This window comes from Solea senegalensis, linkage group LG9, assembly GCF_019176455.1.
Source record: "Solea senegalensis isolate Sse05_10M linkage group LG9, IFAPA_SoseM_1, whole genome shotgun sequence".
Taxonomy (NCBI): domain Eukaryota; kingdom Metazoa; phylum Chordata; class Actinopteri; order Pleuronectiformes; family Soleidae; genus Solea; species Solea senegalensis.
In genome coordinates this window covers 24,891,664-24,915,187 of record NC_058029.1, presented here as the reverse complement: position 1 = coordinate 24,915,187, position 23,524 = coordinate 24,891,664, and the positions used below count along the sequence as shown (strand labels likewise).

The following is a 23,524-nucleotide window of genomic DNA, read 5'->3' as shown; positions in this document are numbered from 1 at the left end:
CAACAAATGGTTTATTTCATCATCGATTAATCTATCGATTATTATCTCAATTAATTCTTCAAGGTCAGTAAATGATAAAGATGAAAGATGTCGATCAGTGTCTCCAAAACCTTGAAATGATTACCTATGATCAATGAATAGATGCAGCTCCAGCTGTTATAATAAGAAATCAATCGGTTTGAATTCTATAAATCAAAAACAGGATGTGATTATAATCTGGTTAATTTGCTCATCATTGACAGTAAACTGAATATTTTCATATTTCATGAGACTTGTCGTCATAGGGAACACTAAACTGCAAGTTTCTCATACTTGGATGTTTCATTCAAATAAATGGACAGATTAACCAATTATTAATCTTCTGCTTTGGCACAACTGCACAAACTGCACAGCTTTATTATTCATATTATGACAATGACAAGAACAAATTCCTCATATTGTGTAAAGCTATATGTGGAAATGAACCCAACTCAGATTCTAATTATTATTTAAAGATCAATATGTCACGTCCATATCAGAGTACAGGACTAGATTTACTAAATGAGTCTTTGTGAAGTCCCACCTGGGCGAGACGTTGAGGTGGACACTGTGTACACACACTGTACTGGTGTTGACTGTAAGTCAACATCCACACTGTGAAAGACTTTGAACGGTCCTTTTACGAGCTGTTATCAGACACAAGCACAGAGAAGAACATCAAATATCAGTGCCGGTGGATGCTTTTTCCACATGAGAGCGACAACTAAGCATTCAGAATCATCCAGAGTCTGTCCCTCCACACTGTCAATTCTTCCATGCATCAATGTCTCTCCCTCTCCCTCTCCCTCTCTCTCTCCTCCCTGCCTTTCTCTCTCTACCTGCTTTTTCTTTCAAACTTTCTTCATCCTTCGCTCTCTTTGTTGTTCCTCTGTCTTCCCCGCTCCATGTGTCTGTATTGATTTTTTGGAGAGCAGTGAATGATCCGTGCTGTTCGCCCTCCTTGATAAAGGGAGAGAGATGGAGTCTCCATGAGTGTGAGATGAAATCAAAGTCCTTTTTTTTTTTTCCTTCTCCGCCCTCCCGTCTCTCTTTTCCCTCGCTCTGCTGCAACAAGCACAAACTCCATCGGCTTTGAACCCGCGTGTGTGAAATGAGTTCTCAGTGCTCTGATCGTCAGCCCCGCCATATTACCCTCACCTTCTAAATCCTCTTCAGTTTCATGCCCCTTTATTTGCGTGAAAGATAAAAAGGAACATCATTCCAACAAAGTATGTGTACTTTCTCCTTTATATTCCTCTGTTACATACCCACATATGCTGTATCTGTGTGTGTGTGTGTGTGTGTGTGTGTGTGCTCCACTTCACAACACACACAAGTGTGTGTCACTGTCACTGTAACTATTAATAATGAAAAATGAGAATGAAGAAGCAGCACAGTTGCTAAGCATATGATGATGCATTTCTCTGTGATGTTAATCTGGGACATCTTCACACTGGCACAGCAGTCGGCACCGCAGCTCAGATTCCTCTTTTCTTTCTTTCTTTCTTTCTTTCTTTCTTTCTTTCTTTCTTTCTTTCTCGTGGTGCATGCTGGGAGAGAGTGTGAGAGAGAGTGAGAGGGTTCGAGAGAGTGACTGAAAGTTTGGGTGAGTTTCGCCACTTTTTCTATTTTCTGCTGGTTTGCATGTGTGACTCAATCTAAATTGATAGTGTAGAAGAGTAGGTTAATTGTTAATTGTGCTTGATCGTCTTCTAACGGCTTGGTCCCCGCGTGTCTCTGCGGCGATGGCGTCCTCACAGACGCTGTCACTGTCGCTCAGACACGGGGTGAGGATCCAACCCGATCCATCGGTGCCGGTAGAGGAGGTTCTCCTGGCGGTGGGGGACGCAGTAGGTCACTCCTGTCTGTCCCATGCCTCCAGGATGAACCATGGTGTCATCGTCTTCCTCAAGGAGGAAAAGTTTGTTGCGGGGCTAATTGAAAGTGGTGTCACTGTCCGCGGCTCGTATCTCCAGGTCTCCCCCCTCGCAGTTCCCTCCACCAGAGTCACCATCTCTGGAGTGCCGCCGTTCGTTCCGAATGAGGCACTGGCGCATGAACTGCAGCGTTTCGGGAAGCTAGCGAGTGGGTTTAAAATTATAAATCTAGGCTGTAGAGACGAAAGATTAAAACACGTCCAGTCTTTCCGGAGACAAGTTTTCATGTTCCTCACCTGTCCCACACAGACTCTAGAGGTTTCCTTCAGAATAAAACACAGTGAGGGAAACTATATGGTCTATGCCAGCACGGGGAGGATGAGATGTTTTGAGTGTGGCAACGAGGGTCATAAGCGGAGCGCGTGTCCGCGCAAACTGACCGGGGAGGGATCTGATCCGGTAGCTGGGCCCGTTGTGGCTGGGGGGGGGTCCCTCTCTGGCCGCTGCGCGTGTCGCTCCGACCGCTTCGGGCGCCTCGGCCGCTGCGGACCTGCGGACCTGCGGGTGGGGTCGCTGGAGGGGCGCGACGCTCAAACAGAGGGACAGAACAGAAAACGCAGGGAGAAAAACAGGAATGATTCCACTGTTAACTCCGAGTCTCCTGAGTCCAAGAGGTCAATGAGCCAGGCTGACAGTGACACACACACGGCTGAGTGTGACGTCAGCAGGCAGGTGCCAGCTGACTGTGACGTCAGCGGGCAGGTGTCAGCTGAGTGTGACGTCAGCAGGCAGGTGCCAGACCCCACCACTGCAAAAAATACTGATCAGACTGAGAAAGTTTCCTCTGTGGCTGATAACAACTACAGTCAGATAGACAACAACGATGACAGCGAGGCATATGATGACATAGACTACGACACTGACTGTGTTTCTGTGGCAGGTTCTCAGCCAGACCTGTACACATTACAAGAACTGGACACTTTCTTGGATGAAACATTCAGAAAAGCCATAAAAGTGCCAGACTATTTTCCAGATTTGGAAAAATTTGTAAAAAGTGTGAAAACTTCAAAAAATCATATCCTAGATGAAAAGAAACGGTTCAGACTACTTAAACATTTGACAGCAGTCAGAAAACAAATAAAAGATAGACGTGACAGTAAGGAACAGCTCAGAGGGAGAAGGATGAGAAAATGAATGTGTTTCACAGGGTGTTTTTTCTCCTTTTACTGGTTTCCTTTCTCCTGGTTGACATGCACTCGGTGAGGGTAGGTTCTCTGAATATTCGTGGAGGGAGAGATCAGCAGAAGAGAGCTGTCATTTCTGATATGATTAATCAGAAAAATCTGCAGGTAGTGTTCCTGCAGGAGACGCACAGTGACGACCAAAATGAGACAGACTGGACTCTGTGGTGGAGACCTCACATTTGTCTGTCTCATGGTACTCGTTTGTCTGCTGGCGTCGCTGTGCTGTTCACTGCAGGATCAAATGCAAACATCATCTCTAGTTCAGAGGTAGTTCCTGGTAGAGCTTTAGCAGTTAGAGCCCAAATTAATGGTGCACCTTTTTGCTTTATTAACATCTATGCTCCAAACCAGGGCCCCTCGAGACTAGTTTTTTTTCAACACCTTAAAACCTTTCTACAACAATGTGATCAAGGGGAGTGTGTTGTTCTGGGAGGTGACTGGAACTGCACCACTGATGCCTCCATGGATCGGACAGGCGGTGAATCTTACCTTCCGTCTGCCACTGCTTTGTCCCAGTTAGTGTGTGAGACAGACATGGTGGATGCCTGGAGGGTTAAACACCCTCTGGACAGGCAGTACACATGGCTCAGGGTGGCGGACGGCAATGTGAGTGCAGCCAGGTTGGACCGTTTCTATGTGTCCAAATCCTACATCAACAGACTATCTAAAGCAAACATCCTTCCAGTTGGTTTTAGCGATCATCATCTAATCACCCTTGAACTCTGCATGTCACCTACAAAAAGATGCAGCTCATATTGGCACTTCAATACCAAATTATTACAAGATCTCAACTTCTGTCAAAAATTTAAATTTTTTTGGGAAATTTGGAGGCAGAGAAAAGGAGAGTTCCAGTCCCTTTCACAATGGTGGGAGGTGGGCAAGGCCCAAATTAGAGTTTTCTGCCAACAGTATTGCAGCCATTCCTCAGCAAATATCAAATCTGTAATTCGGAGACTGGAGGAAGAAATCATAGACCTAGAAAGCAACATAACAGACAGCAACAACACAGACAGGGACAGACTTAAACATAAAAAGCAAGAACTAGGTAACTTCCTCAATGAACGGGCCAAAGGAGCATTACTAAGATCCAGGTTTACTACCATCAAAGACATGGACGCTCCTACATCCTTCTTCTTTGGGTTAGAGAAGTCCGCATCAGGATCCAAACACATGGCCTGTCTGCAGCTTCCTGGTGGCAGAATTACCACAAACCCTGTGGAAATGAAACACCACGCTGTGGACTATTACAGCAAGCTTTTCAATGCGGAGACCTGTTGTGGAGATAGTGTGGATGAGCTACTACAGGGACTTCCTCAGCTCACCACTGAGGACAGGGAGGTTCTGGGCCACAGCATTTCTCTGGTGGAGCTCACCGCGGCCGTACATCAGTTGGCTGCAGGAAAAACTCCTGGTGTAGATGGTCTGCCAGCTGAGTTCTACAAACATTTCTGGAGTAGTGTTGGTGTTGACCTGTGGGAGGTCCTGCTCGAGTGCTCCAGGAAGGGGGTGCTGCCTAACTCCTGCAGGATGGCCGTGCTGTCATTGCTGCCAAAAAAAGGCGATTTATCGCTTTTAAAGAACTGGAGACCGGTTGCACTGCTCTGCACAGACTATAAACTATTTTCAAAAATCCTCGCCAACAGACTGAAAACATTTCTGGAATACATCGTACACAAGGACCAAACTTACTGCATACCAGATAGAACAATAATGGACAATATTTTCCTTTTCAGGGACCTCCTACAAATCTGCAAGGACCAAAATATTGATGCCGGTTTTATTTCTTTAGACCAAGAGAAGGCTTTCGACAGGGTAGACCATTCTTTTCTTTTTTCAACGTTAAGGGCTTTTGGTTTTGGTGAGGGTTTTATTTCACACCTCAATTTATTGTACAAGGAGGCTTTTTGCTTGGTAAAGGTGGGAGGTGGGCTCAGCAGTCCAGTTCCAGTGAAAAGAGGCATTAGGCAGGGATGTCCACTCTCAGGACAACTGTACTCATTAATAATTGAACCCTTTTTAGTTAAATTAAGAGAGAGACTTTCAGGCATAACTCTGCCAGGTCTCTCCAGTCATCCACCACTGGTTATCTCAGCATATGCTGATGATATAAATATATTCATAACGAGTCAGGAAGATGTTAACTCACTACAACAATGCATCTCATTGTATCAAAGGGCCTCGTCAGCCAGAGTGAACTGGGAGAAAAGTGGGGCTCTGCAGGTGGGCCGGTGGACAGGTGGGGGGCTCCCGGTTCTGCCTGGAAGCCTCAGATGGGGCAAAGAAGGCATGAAATTCCTAGGAATCTACCTGGGAACAGAGCGATTTCAGGAGAAGAACTGGGAATGTGTGGTGGAGAGAGTGCAAGCCAGATTAACCAAATGGAAATGGCTGCTACCTCAGCTTTCCTATAGGGGGAGAGTCCTGGTAGTCAATAATTTGGTTGCCTCGATGCTGTGGCATAAATTGATGGTCCTCCCTCCTCCTGGTGGCCTGGTGACCCGGATCCAACGGGAACTAGTGGACTTTTTCTGGTCAGGAAAACACTGGCTGAGGTCCACGATACTGTACCTGCCAATCCATGAGGGGGGACAAGGTTTGGTGGACATTCAAGCCCGGATGACAGCTTTCAGACTTCAAACAGCCCAGAAGCTCCTATACGGTCTTGGAATGGCTTGGCTGGACACTGCATACACACTACTGAAAAGAGCTGGAGAGCTGGGTTATGACAAACATTTGTTCCTGTTGGATCCAGTCTCAAGAGACCTAACTGGACTATCCCCCTTTTATCGCTCCGTACTGGAGGCCTGGCAGGTCTTTAAAATCCACAGGAAACCCACAACAACACCTGGACTGTGGCTTTTTGAAGAACCACTCTTCACAGACACACTAATAAAATCGAAACTGCTGTCATCAAGCACAATTAAATCAAAGCTGAGGGACGCTGGCATTGTCAAACTGGGTCACCTGCTGAAGACACCTGTCCCCAAGCTGTCTGAAAAACTCAAAGTCAGGTCCAGCAGGCTCCTGAAGAGGCTCCTGGAGGAGGTTTGTGCGTCGCTACCCCCTGCCCTCAGAGAGTTCGCTGAAGATAACACCCTGTCCGATCAATGGGATGATGAATGCGAGTACTTATTTCCTCCTCTGCTCGTGTCTCCTGATGTCGGGCAGTTTCAGAACCAACAGAACCTCCTGCTGTCTCTCAACACCCCACAGTCTGGAGATTTCGAGGGTCTTGGAAGGAAAGCGATATACATCATGAGCGCGAAGGTTTTGAACCTTCGCTCACTGGCAGAGGTGCCAGCATCGAGGTGGACACAGGTTTTTGATGTGGACTCATCCCCGAGGGGCTGTTGGTGGTCCCTGTACAAAGCCCCCATTGAAAAACGAACGGGCGACCTCCAGTGGAGGATTGTACACGGGGCCATAGCTACAAACGGGTTTCTGGCTCACTTCGCTCCGAACACAGGTGAGGGCTGTCCATTCTGCCCACAGGTAGAGTCCTTAGAGCATTTATTCACCCAGTGTTCCAGGCTGACGAGGCTTTTTGATCTGCTGCAAACATGGTTTCAAGGTCTAGGGGTAGAGTTTTCACTCTCTCTATTCATCTACGGACTACACTATTCTGCCCGTAAAAAGAAAGTACTTACCTTGGTCAACTACATCTCAGGAACAGCAAAGCTAGCTATTTGGATCAGTCGCAGAAATAAGGTCAGAGGTCAGGGGTCAGAGGATGTAGTCAGAGTCTGTAGCAGCCTCCTATCTGCTCGACTAAGAGTAGAGTTTGGTTTCTACAGCCTGACTGACAATATCCACACATTCAGAGACATTTGGGCAGTGCATGGTGTTCTCTGCTCAGTCACAGATGACTCCTTAGTATTGAATATATGAGTCATTTTTTATTTATTTTTTTTATTTTTATGGGGTAAATTTCCCTCTGCTTAATAGTGTTCTATTGTAATTTGTGTTGAACTTTGAAAATAAATGTTCATTTTAAAAATCAAAAAAATCTTTCTTTCTTTCTTTCTTTCTTTCTCCACACACCAGGGGATTGTCTTTAATTTTCAGGCCAGTTTTGAAACTGAGTAACGACATTACAAGGCACACTCACTCTCCTCGCTGAGGAGCTACATTAATACTATCTGTATTTGTATCTGTACCCAGCAGGGATTTATTCACCTCCTGCAACAGGACAAAAAAAGAGATTTTAGCTCCTCGAGCCACAAAAGGCTCACCAAATAAAATCTCTCTCCAGGTTAAGTCTTTATTTGAAGAATACAGCGTGTTGGCCACTCTATCTCCTCCTGACAGAAAAGGCTGTCTAACAGTGAGATAAAGGAGCGTGTTTTTAAGATACTGTAGACTGAAAGCCTCCTGCAGTCTGCGTGATTCCAGATTGAATTGCAGATTCCTCTGTGCATCATTGCTCTTACAAATATAAGTACAACATTAAAGACACAGTATGGACATTTAGATTTTTGTTGCCGTTGATGTTATTCTTCTTCCACTGTTTGGTCTTTGTGAACAGAGATGATGTAACCTTATTTGTATTATTATACCGTGTCCTGTGTTTGACATTAAACTCGACCGTGGCGCAAAAAAATGTTGGGGAACATGACATCCAGTGGCGTGCACAAGGGGGGGCAAACCCCTGGTGCCCTAATGGACAAAAAGACGCACGCTAAAGTACCCGTGGTGAAAACATGAGGAAGTGGTAAATGGTAAAATTGAACTCTATATAGTTTCTGAAGCAGTGCCTTTGTAGTGGAGATAAGTGAGATGCCCTTACAATCAAAAAGGTCACTACTGCCCCTACAGGTAGCTGTTATGGCTGCAACTAACGATTCTTTTCATCATGGATTAATCTGTTGATTATGTTCTTGATTAATTGTTTGTGATTTAAATGTCAGTAAATGTTGAAAAATGTCGATCGGTGTTTACCAAACCTTGAATAGCTGAAGATCGCTAATCTCTTGTTTTGTCCACAAATCAAAAATAATTCAGTTTTTAATGATTTTTTTAAGATGCTGAAAAAGAGAGCTTGTTCTCATGACTCATTGATTAATTACAATTACTCAATCAATAGTTTTAGCCCCAGCTGTTATGATAATCAATCAATCAGTCTGTTTTTCTTTGCTATCGTTGACAGTAAACTGAATATTTTCAGTTTGAGGACAAAACATGACGCTTGAGAATGTCGTCATTTTGAGGTGTAGGAAAAATATGACTGTGTCTCAAAGGAAAAGATATTCAGTGCTATATAGAAAATGCTCATCTCTGTGATAGAAATTAATTCAATAATAATGTGTGGATGTCTATATAGAGGTCCACACCAAATTCAGTGTCCAGGGCTGGTTTTGGCCCAAGGTCGCACTTTGGACATGTCTGTCTTAAGTGTACGAGTGGCGCCTGCCCCACCGGTGCGTAGTAGAACTAAATTTGTTCTGGACTAAAACTAAAACTCCTCCTGACCCTTTAACTGCCTTCACATACATTATATTATATCTATCTGTATAACTATACTGTATATCAGGACCTTATAAATCACACGTCAAAAAACATGAATTATCCCTTTACATTTTTAATTAGGTTAAAATCTTCCCATTAAACTAAATGATTATATTATTAGTAGTATTTTCATCATTGCTGTGTTATGACTAAAAGTGATAGAGGAATTTTTTTTTTCTACAATTCATGCGACTGCTGGTATTAATTACACTATAATATAATATAATATAATATAATATAATATAATATAATATAATTTGTGCACAAATTGTCAGGATTTATATTGTGATTTGGGTGATGATGGTTTTTAAAAAGTAGGTCCTTGTATCGAAAGTTTACAAAACACTGCTTTGAACATCTACTCTGACAGAACTTAATGTGACTGTTATACATCATCTACTCCTGGTCTCTCTTCTCTATCTGCCCTCTGATTGTCTCCCCTCTTCTCCTCTGTCCACCATTTCTCCTTTTGCCCCAACCAGCCGAGGCAGATGCAGCTCCTGATCTTTTGGTGCTTTTCCCAGGGTCACTACCCAGGGTCACTACCCAGGGTCACTACTCAGGGTCCCTAACCAGGGTCACTACCCAGGGTCACTACCCAGGGTCACTACTCAGGGTCCCTAACCAGGGTCACTACCCAGGGTCACTACAGGGTCACTACCCCAGGGTCACCACCAGGGTCCCTAACCAGGGTCACTACCCAGGGTCACTACCCAGGGTCACTACTCAGGGTCCCTAACCAGGGTCAGGGTCACTAACCAGGGTCACTAACCAGGGGTCACTAACCAGGGTCACCCAGGTCACCAACCAGGGTCACTACTCAGGGTCCTAACCAGGGTCACCCAGGGTCACTACCAGGGTCACTAACCAGGGTCACTACCCAGGGTCCTAACCAGGGTCACTAACCAGGGTCACTCACCCAGGGTCACTACTCAGGGTCACTAACCAGGGTCACTAACCAGGGTCACTACCCAGGGTCACTAACCAGGGTCACTACCAGGGTCACTAACCAGGGTCACTAACCAGGGTCACTACCCAGGTCACTACTCACCAGGGCAGGGTCACTAACCAGGGTCACTACCAGGGTCACTAACCAGGGTCAGGGTCACTAACCAGGTACCCAGGGTCACTACCAGGTCACACCAGGTCACTACTCAGGTCACTAACCAGGGTCACTACCCAGGGTCACTGCCAGGGTCACTACTCAGGGTCCCTAACCAGGGTCACTACCCAGGGTCACTACCCAGGGTCTAACCAGGGTCACTACTCAGGGTCCCCAGGGGTCACTACCCAGGGTCACTACCCAGGGTCACTACTCAGGGTCCCTAACCAGGGTCACTACCCAGGGTCACTACCCAGGGGGTCACTCAGGGTCCCCCAGGGAGGGTCACTACCCAGGGTCACTCACTTCAGGGTCCCAGGGTGGGTCCAGGGGGCAGGGTGTACCCAGGGTCACTACTCAGGGTCCCTAACCAGGGTCACTACCCAGGGTCACTAACCAGGGTCACTAACCAGGGTCACTACTCAGGGTCACTAACCAGGGTCACTACCCAGGGTCACTACCCAGGGTTACTACCCAGGGTCACTACTCAGGGTCCCTAACCAGGGTCACTACCCAGGGTCACTACTCAGGGTCACTAACCAGGGTCACTACCCAGGGTCACTAACCAGGTCACTAACCAGGGTCACTACCCAGGGTCACTACTCAGGGTCACTAACCAGGGTCACTAACCAGGGTCACTACCCAGGATCACTACTCAGGGTCACGGGTGTACCCAGGGTCACTAACCAGGGTCACTACCCAGGGTCACTCAGGGTCACTACTCAGGGTCACTAACCAGGGTCACACACCAGGGTCACTACTCAGGGTCACTAACCAGGGTCACTACCCAGGGTCACTACCCAGGGTCACTCACTCAGGGTCACTAACCAGGGGGTCACTACTCAGGGTCACTAACCAGGGGGTCACTACCCAGGGTCACTACCAGGGTCACTACTCAGGGTCACTACTCAGGATCACTACTCAGGATCACTACCCAGGATCACTACTCAGGGTCACTACTCAGGGTCACTACCCAGGGTCACTAAATACTAAATAAATGTTGGAGATGAATCTTCTTTCTTTTGATAATATTGTACGGTCTCGACCTTAGGGTGCGTTCAGATAATACATGTTATGATTTGCCACAACGTGAATAAAATGTGCTTTAATTTGAATGGAGGCAGAGTTGTCTGTCAGATGCTGAGCATCACTCTGTTCATCTCACTTCAGTCAGTCTGGTGTGAAGAACAGACGTCAGTGGAAATATCTCTGCTGATGATGATGATGATGATGAAGTGATGAAGTGAGCTTGTGTTCAGAGTTCTCCATGATGATGATCATCTGCAGGACTGGTTAGACGATGATGTCCTTTTGCTTCATGTGAGGGTCTTTTTAACTCATGATTCTGTAAGACCTTCCATCATGAAACTAAAAAAGCATTAAATATACACTACACTTTGCTTTATGGTTTGATTAATAGAGCAGCTGTGTGTGCTCTAGCACAAAATCAATTAACGTCATTTGGATTTAAATGATCTTCCACTCTAGATTCCCCCTGTGTAAATATTCTATGAATATGCCGGGCTTCATACTCAACATATTAATATAATTTCATCATTCTTGCAGTGCTCCAATTTAAAATGTTTAATTTCAGAAGACTAGTGTGATCCAGCACGTTAAGGGTCATAGATAGTTCTTCTTCATGTCTCTATAACATGTTTATGTTTGTCCATCCTGCAAACATCTCGATGATATCCTGGTGAAAATGGTGAAAACATTCACTTGGACTCACAATTAAACTAAATCTAGGTCAAGGTCACAGTGGCCTTGTGTTTATGAACGTAATATTCAGAATGCATCTAAATGCAAATGTCATCACACTTGTTTAAACCCTGGTTTTTTTGCCTTGTCAGTGAATTATCTTCATGTATTGAGAGAGCGAATCTTTTCAGACTTAGACGAGCAAGTTCTCATGGATTAAATCTTTAGATTTCAGTGTCCAAATCTCACAGAACATGTTTTGTCCTCCTGACACTTGAGTTAAATCATGTCGACTAAAACGGCGTCGGTCAGAGGAAGAGTATAATCATTTAAGCTGTAACGGTCGTGCTTGCTTGCTTGTGCTGATGCCATGGAATAGTCTCAGAATGAAGTACACATTAATTATAAGGCTTAAAATACCACACAGAACGAGCAGCGGGATAAATATTGTTTACATTTATGAATGATTCTCCATCTCTGTCAGCTGGAGGAGGCACAGAGAAACAGCTGATCTCAGCTGATCACTGCAGCGTAGCTCTCACTCGCTCCGTGGAGCTCATACTCAAACAATAATGACGTTATTCAGTTATTAATATGTTAGTTTAAAAAGAAATCAATAGACATGTATACAACTGATGTACTGATGATGACAGAGTGGAATGGTTATTTCAGTTTAATGTGTTTAAAGCCTGGAAAAAAACAACTAAGGATGGTTCATTTGTATCATTAATTGCTGGGCATATTTACTATTATTATTATTAAAAAAATAATAATGCAAAAAGCTCCAGTACCTTAAGTCACGCATCTAAGACAATGATGTTGCTCACGTCCATAAACGAATGTAAAATGTAAAATATTGAACCGGCAGCATATATGTCAGGAAAGTGATCTCGTCATCGTTGTGCACCAGGACGATGAAACACTCAGGGACAGACTGACATTTTACTGGATCACCAAAGATCCTGAGGACGGCAGAGATGACTCACTGCTACAAAAAACAAAAAACACTCAAAGTCAGTGTAGAAGACGCAGTGATGAGAACCACTTCATATCAGGTACTGTCGTTATTCACAGTGCCTCTGGCAGTTTAGGGTAAACCTAAGGGAAAGCGTGATCTTCGCATGATAAAGTGCATGTATGTATGTAAAGCCTTACTGTATTTTTAAGACGTGCCAACATTAATGAAACCTTTGCGAGTTAAGTTGGTGGTGCTTTATAAATAAAGTTGGATTGGTTTGGTTTAATTAAGTGAAATATCTTTTTTATTTGATGTGTGAGTAGAATGAGGGAAGTTTTATCAGACAGTTCAAGTTGTCGTAATGTTGTAGGTTCTTGACACAAAGCTGCTTTACCCACTCACACTCTTCACGTGGGGTTAAGTGTCTTTGCCAAGGGACACATGTAGACTAACAACCTTCCATAATGTCCTTTCTTTGCTTACTTCTAGGATCTTTTTTTTGTTTTGGGATTTTTCCCGCACTTTGCCTGCCAACAATGCCCCAGCCCCCCCACGTCGGCTCCTCTTTAAAGCAGAAGTACAGTAGAGAGTGCTGTGTGGACAACTTCACTGCTCCAGAAACAATTATTCATCATGTTTATTACAGTATTTCGACGACAGAATTGTAGCTGCAGACACTGGATTTTGTTTCGATTTATTTATGAAGAGGATTCAAACAGAAGTGTTTACAGACACCAGTTACTGACCACATCTGTAATTGAAGTAAATACATCTGACTATGACTATGTATTAAAAACGAATCAGATGACCCACTATTTCTATGAAATAGTCCCGTTGCTGTGTCAGCTTTACCGTGACAAAGAATATAATATCAGAAAACATGGCAGTTTTATAAGCTGCACATTTGTCCAGTGTAGCTTTAACTGTGAATGACAATTCTTTGATGACAAGACAGTTGATTCTGTTCCCTCTGCCTCCCTCGCAGGGCGATGGCCTGCAGCTGGAGTACGAGATGAAGCTGACCAACGGCCAGTCGTTCTGGACGCAGCACTTCTCTGCGGACGAGTTTGGTGAGAGCGATTAGTCAGAAAAAAAAAGAGCGAGATTATGGGATGATTAGCTGATGGGACAAGCCAGCACCACTTAGCACGGCCAATAAAGCAGAGTGAACTGAACAAATTATAATAATGAAGGTACGGCTGAATGAATTAATGATGATGGATGAACTAAAAAGAAGGGATGAGGAGAAGAAGAGGCCCAAGTATCCTCTAAATAAATGATTCCTACAACGCTAATGTTCTCCCTCTGATAGCTCTTTCGAGTATCCTCGTCACGTACCTGTTCCTCTCGATTCTGTGCTTTCATAATTATCTCCTCTTCACCTTGATATTACTCTCTGAAGCGCAGTTACTCCATGAAACATTTTTCTTTCTTTCTTTCTGTCCTGCGCCCTGTATTCGCAGGAATCCTGGAGACAGACATCACATTCCTGGTCATATTCTCCACGGTGTTCCTCCTCTCCTGCTACTTTGCCTGTAAGTACTGTCATGTCCACTCACCGCGTCTCCGTTTCTCCATCTCCTCCCATGAACACAGTGTCATTAAGTGCCCTTATCTTCACATGTGTTCCAGTAGCTACACGTTTTTCTTGATGGGACAGGAGTGAGTTCTCGTGTTTCCTCAGATATGTAAAGGTTGGAACATGCTGCCCGTTTTCTCTCGGGGTGTGGAGTGTGTGTCTGAACTGAGCACGAGTCACACAGACGCAGGAGGACGGAGAGAGCGAGGGTTTGGTTTGTCATGAAAAAAGGTGGGACGTGGCTTTGCCAAGTGAACTTCACAGTGTAGCTGAGAACAAGGTCCTCAAGTCATGGCTCACGCTGTGTTCCAGTTACACGTCAGAACTGGGAGTGGTGTCACTAGGGTGGCGCCCAAAAAGAGAAGACACTACTACACTACAATGCTGTTTTGTCCGTGATACAGTGAGTCATTGCAAGCCTATTATATATATTATGATATATCATGATGTATGCGGAACAGAACAGGAGAAAAAACTGTTTCTTCACAGTATTTGTCAGAAAGCTCAAGAACATTTCTGGACTTCAAATGTTTGGGGGAAAAAAAATAAATGCAACAAAGCTCCGAGTTCCGACGATAACATTTATTCTCCATTTTAGTTGAAGGTTGATTCACTTAAATTACAAAACACACATTTCTTTCTTTCTTTCTTTCTCCATGTTAACTTAGGTCTATGACATGCTGAGCCTGTTCCTTGCCTTTCCCTTGATTTTCTGACTGAAAGTTTTTGTTGCTTTGTAGACCGCTCACTTCCTGCACCAAAGTCTATAGAGGAAATAAAGAATGTTGTACTGTGGCACCCAGGAGTTGTTGATCCTCTGCTGCCTCCATCAGTAAATTCACTGATTTACTTTGTGACCAGTGTTTGAAATCCTTCGTTTGGATTTACAAAAAACGTACTAAATGAGGCAGCAGCAAGCAGACGAGCAGACACAGTGTCCCCATGAGGTAAAACAAATGCAGATTTTCTCCATTGAATTTGGTGTGGAGGAGGTGCAGTTTACATAAAAGACTGCTTATTGTGGGATAATGTGACAAAAACTTTCTTAAGATAATACAGATGGAAGCAGGAGAGAGATTCTATTCAATGACGCTTTTGTTAGGTAAATCTTTGTTCCCATCGGCAGCTTTGTTGTCAGTGAGAGGTGTGTTTTCTGACTATGTCTCAGCAGCTCTTAAAACAACCCTGAACTATCCTTCAAGTATCCATGGGAGCAGTTCAGAGCGTCACAAATCATTACGTTGCAGAGTCTTTCGCTGTCAACACTTTTATTACGGACATATTTTCCGCGAGATCTCTGCAGCGACGGCTTCGGAATTAAAGTGGATCGGGTTTTTGTTGGGGGGTGTGCCACACGGAGGTATAATGGGTCACACTGTTGCACTGTTGACCAATGGGCTTTCCTCCCACAGCACAAAAACATGCAGAGGTTGATTATTGGACACTCTAAATTACCCATGGTTGTTTGACTTTATAATTTGTCCCCGCGATGGACTGGGGACCTGTCCCACTGTGACCCTCCTGTGTAGACAATGAATAAGTGAGTGAGTGAGTGAATTTCGTTGCAGTGAAAACAAAATGCTGAAAAATCCACCCGCAGCATACACTCTGTGGTTCCAATTAAAACTATGGATTGTGATTTTTGGCATTAAATGTATTTAAATGTGCTGCCGTGTTGTTGTTAGCACTGATATTTCAGGTAAAATAACACAATTATCTGCATGACTAGATGCCATCAGGGGTAAGATGAAACGAAACAATCTGAATAAAGGCTCCGTTTAGAAGCCGCTCTGGCACTTTCACACCATCTTCCTCGGCAGATGGACTTTTTAATATTTCTCAACTCTTAAAGGGCTCCTGCTCTGCGTTCCACATCACAAGGTGGATGCATATTAATGGCCATCTTCTCCGAATTTATCTGGCCTATTCCCTTGTTCCGCCTTTTCTTCTGTCTCTCACTGTCTGCACTCCTCGCTCTCTCCCTCTCACTCTCCTTCGCCATCTGTTAGCATATCTCCATCCCTTTTATCTCTCTCCCTCACACACACACACACACACACACACACACACACACACCTCCATCTCATTCTGTTTTTCTCCCCTGCAGACAATCTGAAGGGAGACAGCTTCTTCACACAACCTACAAAATGTTTATGGCTGCAGGTGTGGAGGGTGAGAGCTTCTGTCCTCAACACACACACGCACACACACACACACACACACACACACACACTTTATCTCACACACACATTCACTCAGGATGACAATGAGCCCCTTGAATGGCTGCAGCATCTCATACCTTAATCCCCACTTCAAGAGGTGCGATATTATCACCGTTATTAGCCTTTGAAATGAAACTACCGCAAACAGCCAGTGCTCAGTCGAGCGTGTTTTGTCACTGACAAACACCTCCTTTTTTCCTCCTCTCCCCTTTCTTTGTCTCTCCGTCCCTTCTGCAAATCGGTTCTCAATTCTCCTGCCATTCGCCCTCTTTTTTCTCTCTTTCTACTCCCACCTCTCTCAAGCCTTCTGCTTCCCCTTTTCCCCCATCTCCTTTCATCAATGCCTCCTCTTTTCTGTGTCTCACTCTTCTTACTTCTCCCCACTGTCACCAGCCCCGACCCTTTCACTTTCCACATCATCTCTCTTTCTCCCCTCGCCCGTTCTTCATTTTTTTCCCATCTCTTCCTCTCTCTTTCATCGCCGTCTCTTCTCTTCTTCCCTCTCATCTATTTCCCTTATTTTCACGTATCTGTCCTCACTACATCTTTTCCATTTGGCAGTGCTCAGCCTGTTGTTTCACTGTGTCTACTGGGGCCTGTATGCAAGAGATGGAGTTGGCAACGGCAGCTTTAAAATACTCGGTGAGTTCATCTCCTTCATTGGCCACTGAATGTCTGACTGACTGACTGACTGACTGATTGATGACTGACATTACCTCTGTGCTGGAAAATCAGCCCCAGCCTGAGCAGAATAAATGATTTGGATGTGAGCGGCTGTAAACGCTGACGGGCATAGACGTGGTGTCACGTATGACTTTGTGTGACTATATGGGGCAGATGTACAGACATTTGTCTAAATGTTGTGTGAACAGATCATTTTAGGCCCAGAACACAAAAAATGACTAAATCCAACGCAGGGTGGAAAAAGATGCGATCACAGCCAACAAGCAACCAGCATATATGTTTCTCACCTCTGTGAGACATTACTTTCCTTACCAGAAGGTGACGCTCGTCTGTATTTGCCATTTGAAATGGACACTGGACGGCAGTGCATATAAAATGCAGTGTATAAACAGTATATCTTGTCACCTGGTCATTACATACATGTAGATTATCGAGCCTGGCTAACGCTAGACTGCATCAGTTAGGTTGTAATCAGCTCCCACTTCCAAGAGGCGTGACCAATGGACGTAGAAAACGCCTCCATATGCAATTAGACAGACCAATGATCAGGATGTCATATACAGAACGGAAAACGTGTCAATAAATGCGATTGTTGTAGTTTTCTAGGAGTGCCAGTTATCTAGTATTGGGAACTCCGTGGGTGGAGCAAGTCTTCTAAAATGACAGACGATGGCCTCCATACTGGATGTGAACCAAAGCTGCTAGACGTCGCTTGTCTGTCGTCATCGTATAAAGCCGCTTCTAGCTCAGTTGGTTCCCTTTTTTCAGAGACTTGGTAGTTGACCAAATTGGTAAATCTGCAGAGTGAAATGAAAATGCTGACAGGGCTGGATTCACCCGGTCTACAGATGATCGCGTGACGTACAAACGACTCGTGATACAATATGACGCAATATTATGTGATACACTCTGTTGTCACATATCACAGTTAATAATGAAATAAATAGTATAAGAGGAGGGGGAAAGAAGTTAAGAGAATATTGTGAGCATTTAACATGAACAAATGATCAGCATATTACACAGACAGGTCTTTAAAAATGCTAATGGAAAACAGTGCAAATGATTATAAAAGATAAAGACGATATGGAAAAAGAAAAACATCAGAAGCTCTTACACATGCGACTTTCACCGTTTCTGTATCTCTCGCTGCCACCTGTCGGTCTTCTGATTGGCTGGAGCTCCACAGGAGTGATGACTATTTCCGTCGAGCTGTCAGCCAATGATATAGATGTCCTATATCGGTGTCTGCAGAAGATACCCAGAGTGCTCAGAGGCATGCAGCAGTGCTCTGGTCACACTGAATTTTAAACTTCTTTTCCCTTTTAAGCCTCGTTGAATCCCTCAGGGCTCACGACTAAAACAACTAAAAACAAAACATGTTTTCAATCGATATTGGAAGCTTTGATTCCTAACATTTGCAATCTTAGTGACAACAGACAGGAAGTTAAGTTCTATTTTAACACAAGTTGTAAGTGACGCCCTGTGCATATGGTCAATTGCTCCCAAAGCCACTGGGCCAGATGTGCCACCCACACACACACACACACTGCATTAACAAGGGCTATGGACAATCATCGGCCATCTGGTCGGTGTGTCCTTGGCTTTACCTCACATGTACCAAGCCTAATTAATCAGTGCATATCATACACACATCCACAGCCTTTATTCTGAAAATAGATGATTTCTTTTTTTAAAGGAAAACATCACTTAATAGTTTAAATTAGAAGAAAATAGGTTTCATACTACACTGTCATGTAGTATGATTAAAAAATACTATAAAACAGGTAAGAAAAGAAGAATAACATTAAAGTATAAACAATACTATATAATACTATATAACTATAAGATCAAACATGTGGGCATGTAAAATGACTTTTATGCATGTGGCCTCTTTTGTACAGACAAAGTATATATTTATACTTTATATTTATTTAACTGTTAGATTTTGTCAAATAAAATGCAACAAAGGAAACCATCTGAAGTTATTGGCCACAAAAATCAGCCGCACTGATTCCCAAACATCGGCACTGACCATAGACAAACCATGTCATGTTGTCAGACACTATTACAACAGATTAACGTCTGAAATTACTGCAAACATCTGCCTGTATTTGCTGGTGGGATCACTGTATGTGTGGCCGACCTGATTTTCCCTTTCCCTCAATGGGTTTTTAGAAAAAAGCACAACTTAATTAACCCCCTCTTTCCGTCTCTCCTGGTCTCTGCCTGTCTCCAGGGAAATTACTGTTCTCCATCAGTTTCTTGGTGTTCCTTCTCATGCTCATTCTGCTGGGCAAAGGCTTCACTGTCACCAGGTAGGAGCTTTGCACTTCCTCCTCTCTTGTTTATTCAAACCCTGTCAGGCCTGTGTGTGGGTGTGTTTATGTTTTTCACTGTCAAACCTCGCTGTCACCGTCATAACACCATCTCCTGACGAGCCGATGTTGACTGTCAGTCAAACATTCACTGAGAACGCTGGCGCTGATGGTGTGGATAAACATCTGATGTACTCACATGATAGTGGTGGAAATCTCTAGGCAGTCTGAAGATTTGTTTTGTTGTTTTGATTAGTGCAGCAGAAGAATAGTATTTACTATTATTATTGTTTATTAAAGGTGACATAGAATGCTTGTATCACACATATATGTTAGTTATGGAGGTCTACTTACATATATTAACTTGTTTTCACGGTCACACATATGTTAGTTATGGAGGTCTACTTACATATATTAACTTGTTTTCATGGTCACATATATATGTTAGTTATGGAGGTCTACTTACATATATTAACTTGTTTTCACGTCACATATATGTAGGTATCTACTTACATATATTAACTTGTTTTCATGGTCACATATATGTTAGTTATGGAGGTCTACTTACATATATTAACTTGTTTTCATGGTCACATATATGTTAGTTATGGAGGTCTACTTACATATATTAACTTGTTTTCACGGTCACATATATATTAGTTATGGAGGTCTACTTACATATATTAACTTGTTTTCATGGTCACATATATATTAGTTATGGAGGTCTACTTACATATATTAACTTGTTTTCATGGTCACATATATGTTAGTTATGGAGGTCTACTTACATATAGTAACTTGTTTTCATGGTCACATATATGTTAGTTATGAGGTCTACTTACATATATTAACTTGTTTTCATGGTCACATATATGTTAGTTATGGAGGTCTACTTACATATATTAACTTGTTTTCATGGTCACATATATGTTAGTTATGGAGGTCTACTTACATATATTAACTTGTTTTCATGGTCACATATATATGTTAGTTATGGTCTACTTACATATATTGACTTGTTTTCATGGTCACATACATATGTTAGTTACGGTCTACTTACATATATTGACTTGTTTTCATGGTCACATATATGTTAGTTATGAGGTCTACTTACATATATTAACTTGTTTTCATGGTCACATATATGTTAGTTATGGAGGTCTACTTACATATATTAACTTGTTTTCATGGTCAAATATATATTAGTTATGGAGGTCTACTTACATATATTAACTTGTTTTCATGGTCACATATATATTAGTTATGGAGGTCTACTTACATATATTAACTTGTTTTCATGGTCACATATATATGTGTTAGTTATGAAGTCTACTTACATATATTCACTTGTTTCATGGTCACATATATGTTAGTTATGGAGGTCTACTTACATATATTAACTTGTTTCATGGTCACATATATGTAGTTATGGAGGTCTACTTACATATATTCTTATTTTTCATGGTCACATATATATTAATTATGAGGTCTACTTACATATATTAACTTGTTTTCATGGTCACATATATGTTAGTTATGGAGGTCTACTTACATATATTAACTTGTTTTCATGGTCACATATATATTAGTTATGGAGTCTACTTACATATATTAACTTGTTTTCATGGTCACACATATATGTTAGTTATGGAGGTCTACTTACATATATTCACTTGTTTTCATGGTCATATATGTTAGTTATGGAGGTCTACTTACATATATTAACTTGTTTTCATGGTCACATATATGTAAGTTATGGAGGTCTACTTACATATATTAACTTGTTTTCATGGTCACACATATATGTTAGTTATGGAGGTCTACTTACATATATTAACTTGTTTTCATGGTTAAAAACCTCCTAATCGCTGCAAACGAGCCGATCAAAATATCTCCTCACTGACGCTCTCGTCAGCCGCGCTGTTTCAGACCAAAACCACACCCCCAGAACGTGGACTGTGTTGTAATTGGCCAGCCAACGAAAGCTTTCCCACTGTCCTGTGATTGGCCAGGTACCTGGAAGTGACGTAATAGATAGGCCAGCTCTCAGATACACAGCTCCCCCTCTGGCATGGTGGATGCTCTGCATCTCAGCAGCTGCAACGAGAGTAGTTCTTCTTCTTCTGCGGTTGAATGTACGCAACCAGATGTGCCCGGACTAGTGCCCGCACCAGGAGGCGCTACGGTGGTGAGAGGAGTGGTGAGGATTTCTGATGTCGACATCAAATTAAGGAAGTGCCAATCCGCTTCGCAGAGCCCAGGAAAACAATACAACACTATTTTCTCAGCAGTGGCTGAACTGTTTGTTCTGAAACTTTAGGGTTTCATAAACGAGGTCATGACGCAGATACACACACAAACGCAGCGTTAATTGGAGCTTCCGGTCTATGTCGCCTTTAATACAATATATTATTTACAGAGTGGTGGTTATGGTGGTGCATGTGCAACCTTTATCAACAAAATTATTGGATGAGATGCATGTGTATGACTATAGAGCCACACTGTCCAGCTTAAATAGAGACAGTAAGTCCTCATTAAAGCTGCAGTGTGTAACCTTTGTTGCTTTCAATGTTATTATTCTGTTTGGACGAAAACGATGCAACATTACATTACATTACATTACATGTCATTTAGCAGACGCTTTTATCCAAAGCGACTTACAAAAGTGCATTTAACGGAGCCAAAGGGGCGGTGCTCTGTCCAGGTCTTATAATACATCCATGGTCGGGGTTTGTGATGATGGAGAGGGCTCTCCGTGGCTTCAGAGAGCACTTTGCCAGTATCATAAACAAAGCTTTACTTTTACTCTGGGATTGTTGAATCGGCCAAAACAGGGGCCAGTCTGATCTACAAAGCAACATTAAATTACCCTCTCCATCGTCACAAACCCTTTCAAGAGAGAGCCTCTCTGTAGCCCGACGTGTGTCTCCAAAAAATGTTATCATCCGTCGAGGCAACTAAGACCAATGGAGACCGCAGTGCTGTCATTGGTCAGTGAACGACTCATTCCCGCAGCCACTAGCGCTCTGGCGGTGAATACTATACCTTACTGAAAATTGCAGCGTACTAACCTGTCAAAGCGTCTGTATGGTCACAGAGTTGGATACACAGGGTACTATAATGGAACCCTAAGAGTGACATATAAATCTAAATGCTCCTTTAGGTCTCCTGTGGAGGGGGGTTTGAGGGTGGAGGTCGGATATCTGTTGCAAGATGCAATATTAAGGCTAGGTGTGACACTTTCTCTCCAGAAATTGAAAATAAAATAAAGTTATACCTCAGTTAATACATTATTGGCTCAGTTATTACATTATCAAAGGATTTTTATAATGCAAGGCCAATAATGTAATAAGTTATTATGTTATTGGCTCAAGAACTTTATTACATTATTGGCAATTTATTACGTTATTGGTTTTATTACATTTAAATTATTACATTATCGGTTGCTACAAGGCGGCCATTTGGCGGCCACTGTGTTTTTACAATAACCCACTATTTAAAAAATTAAATATCTTGTGAGTTTTGATGCTAACTGAAGGCTTCATCGTTTTTCCAACACACTTTACAGGTGACGGACATTCAGCTGCAACTTCAGAGATAAATGTTGCAAAATAATTATACACACTGTACCTTTAATGTGATACACTTCTTACATATAGCACCTTTAATTTGCGTCACGTGAACTCATTTGACAATGAGTGCTTTGTTGTTTAAAAGTTACGCACTACAGCTTTAAAACAGGTACAGAATGACTTTTGTTTTTTTCTTCATCCATTCATAATCATTCCAGAGTTAATTACATCGCACCTGATCCTTTGATCTCTTTGGCTAAGCTTGGTGGACGTTTTTCTTGTTAACAGGCATCATTTCACACGACCTGCACAGCGGCACCAGCATGTTTCCATGCTGCCTCTGACTGACACTCGCCCGGCATTTTCAAACTCCTCTGGTCAGTCTGGGAAAAATAAAATATATATATATATATATATATAAAGAAAATATGTCCAGCTGCTTCTGAAATGTAGTTATAATTTCTCCCACTTGATCGCCAGACGCCGCTCGCACTCGCTCAGTGGGTTTAATGTGAGTCGAGGGCTGTTCAGTGCACAATCAGCAGCTAGTTAAACTGTATTTCACAGGGTGTTTGAGTTTGAGAGGTGATGAGTCATCGTGAACACACCACAGCTCACACACTGAAGACTGGCTCTGCTTCAGGTTCATTTGATCTCGGTCTATATTTTCCACGTGTGAACTTCTGAAGTGAGCCTTCAAGGCTCCTTCTTTGTCTTGAGGATTACACATGACTCCTGTGATCTCAT

General features: G+C 42.9%; 1 protein-coding gene across 1 annotated transcript in view; it reads left to right on the top strand.

Annotated features, from left to right (window-relative positions):
* Positions 1–23,524, top strand: part of tmem145 (transmembrane protein 145) — an 83,737-nt gene that overhangs the window by 39,053 nt on the left and 21,160 nt on the right. Inside the window, 6 exon segments of the mRNA XM_044034829.1 lie at positions 13,391–13,475; positions 13,869–13,930; positions 13,933–13,940; positions 16,092–16,156; positions 16,768–16,848; positions 19,127–19,205. Of these exon segments, the coding sequence (XP_043890764.1) occupies positions 13,391–13,475; positions 13,869–13,930; positions 13,933–13,940; positions 16,092–16,156; positions 16,768–16,848; positions 19,127–19,205 (380 nt within the window).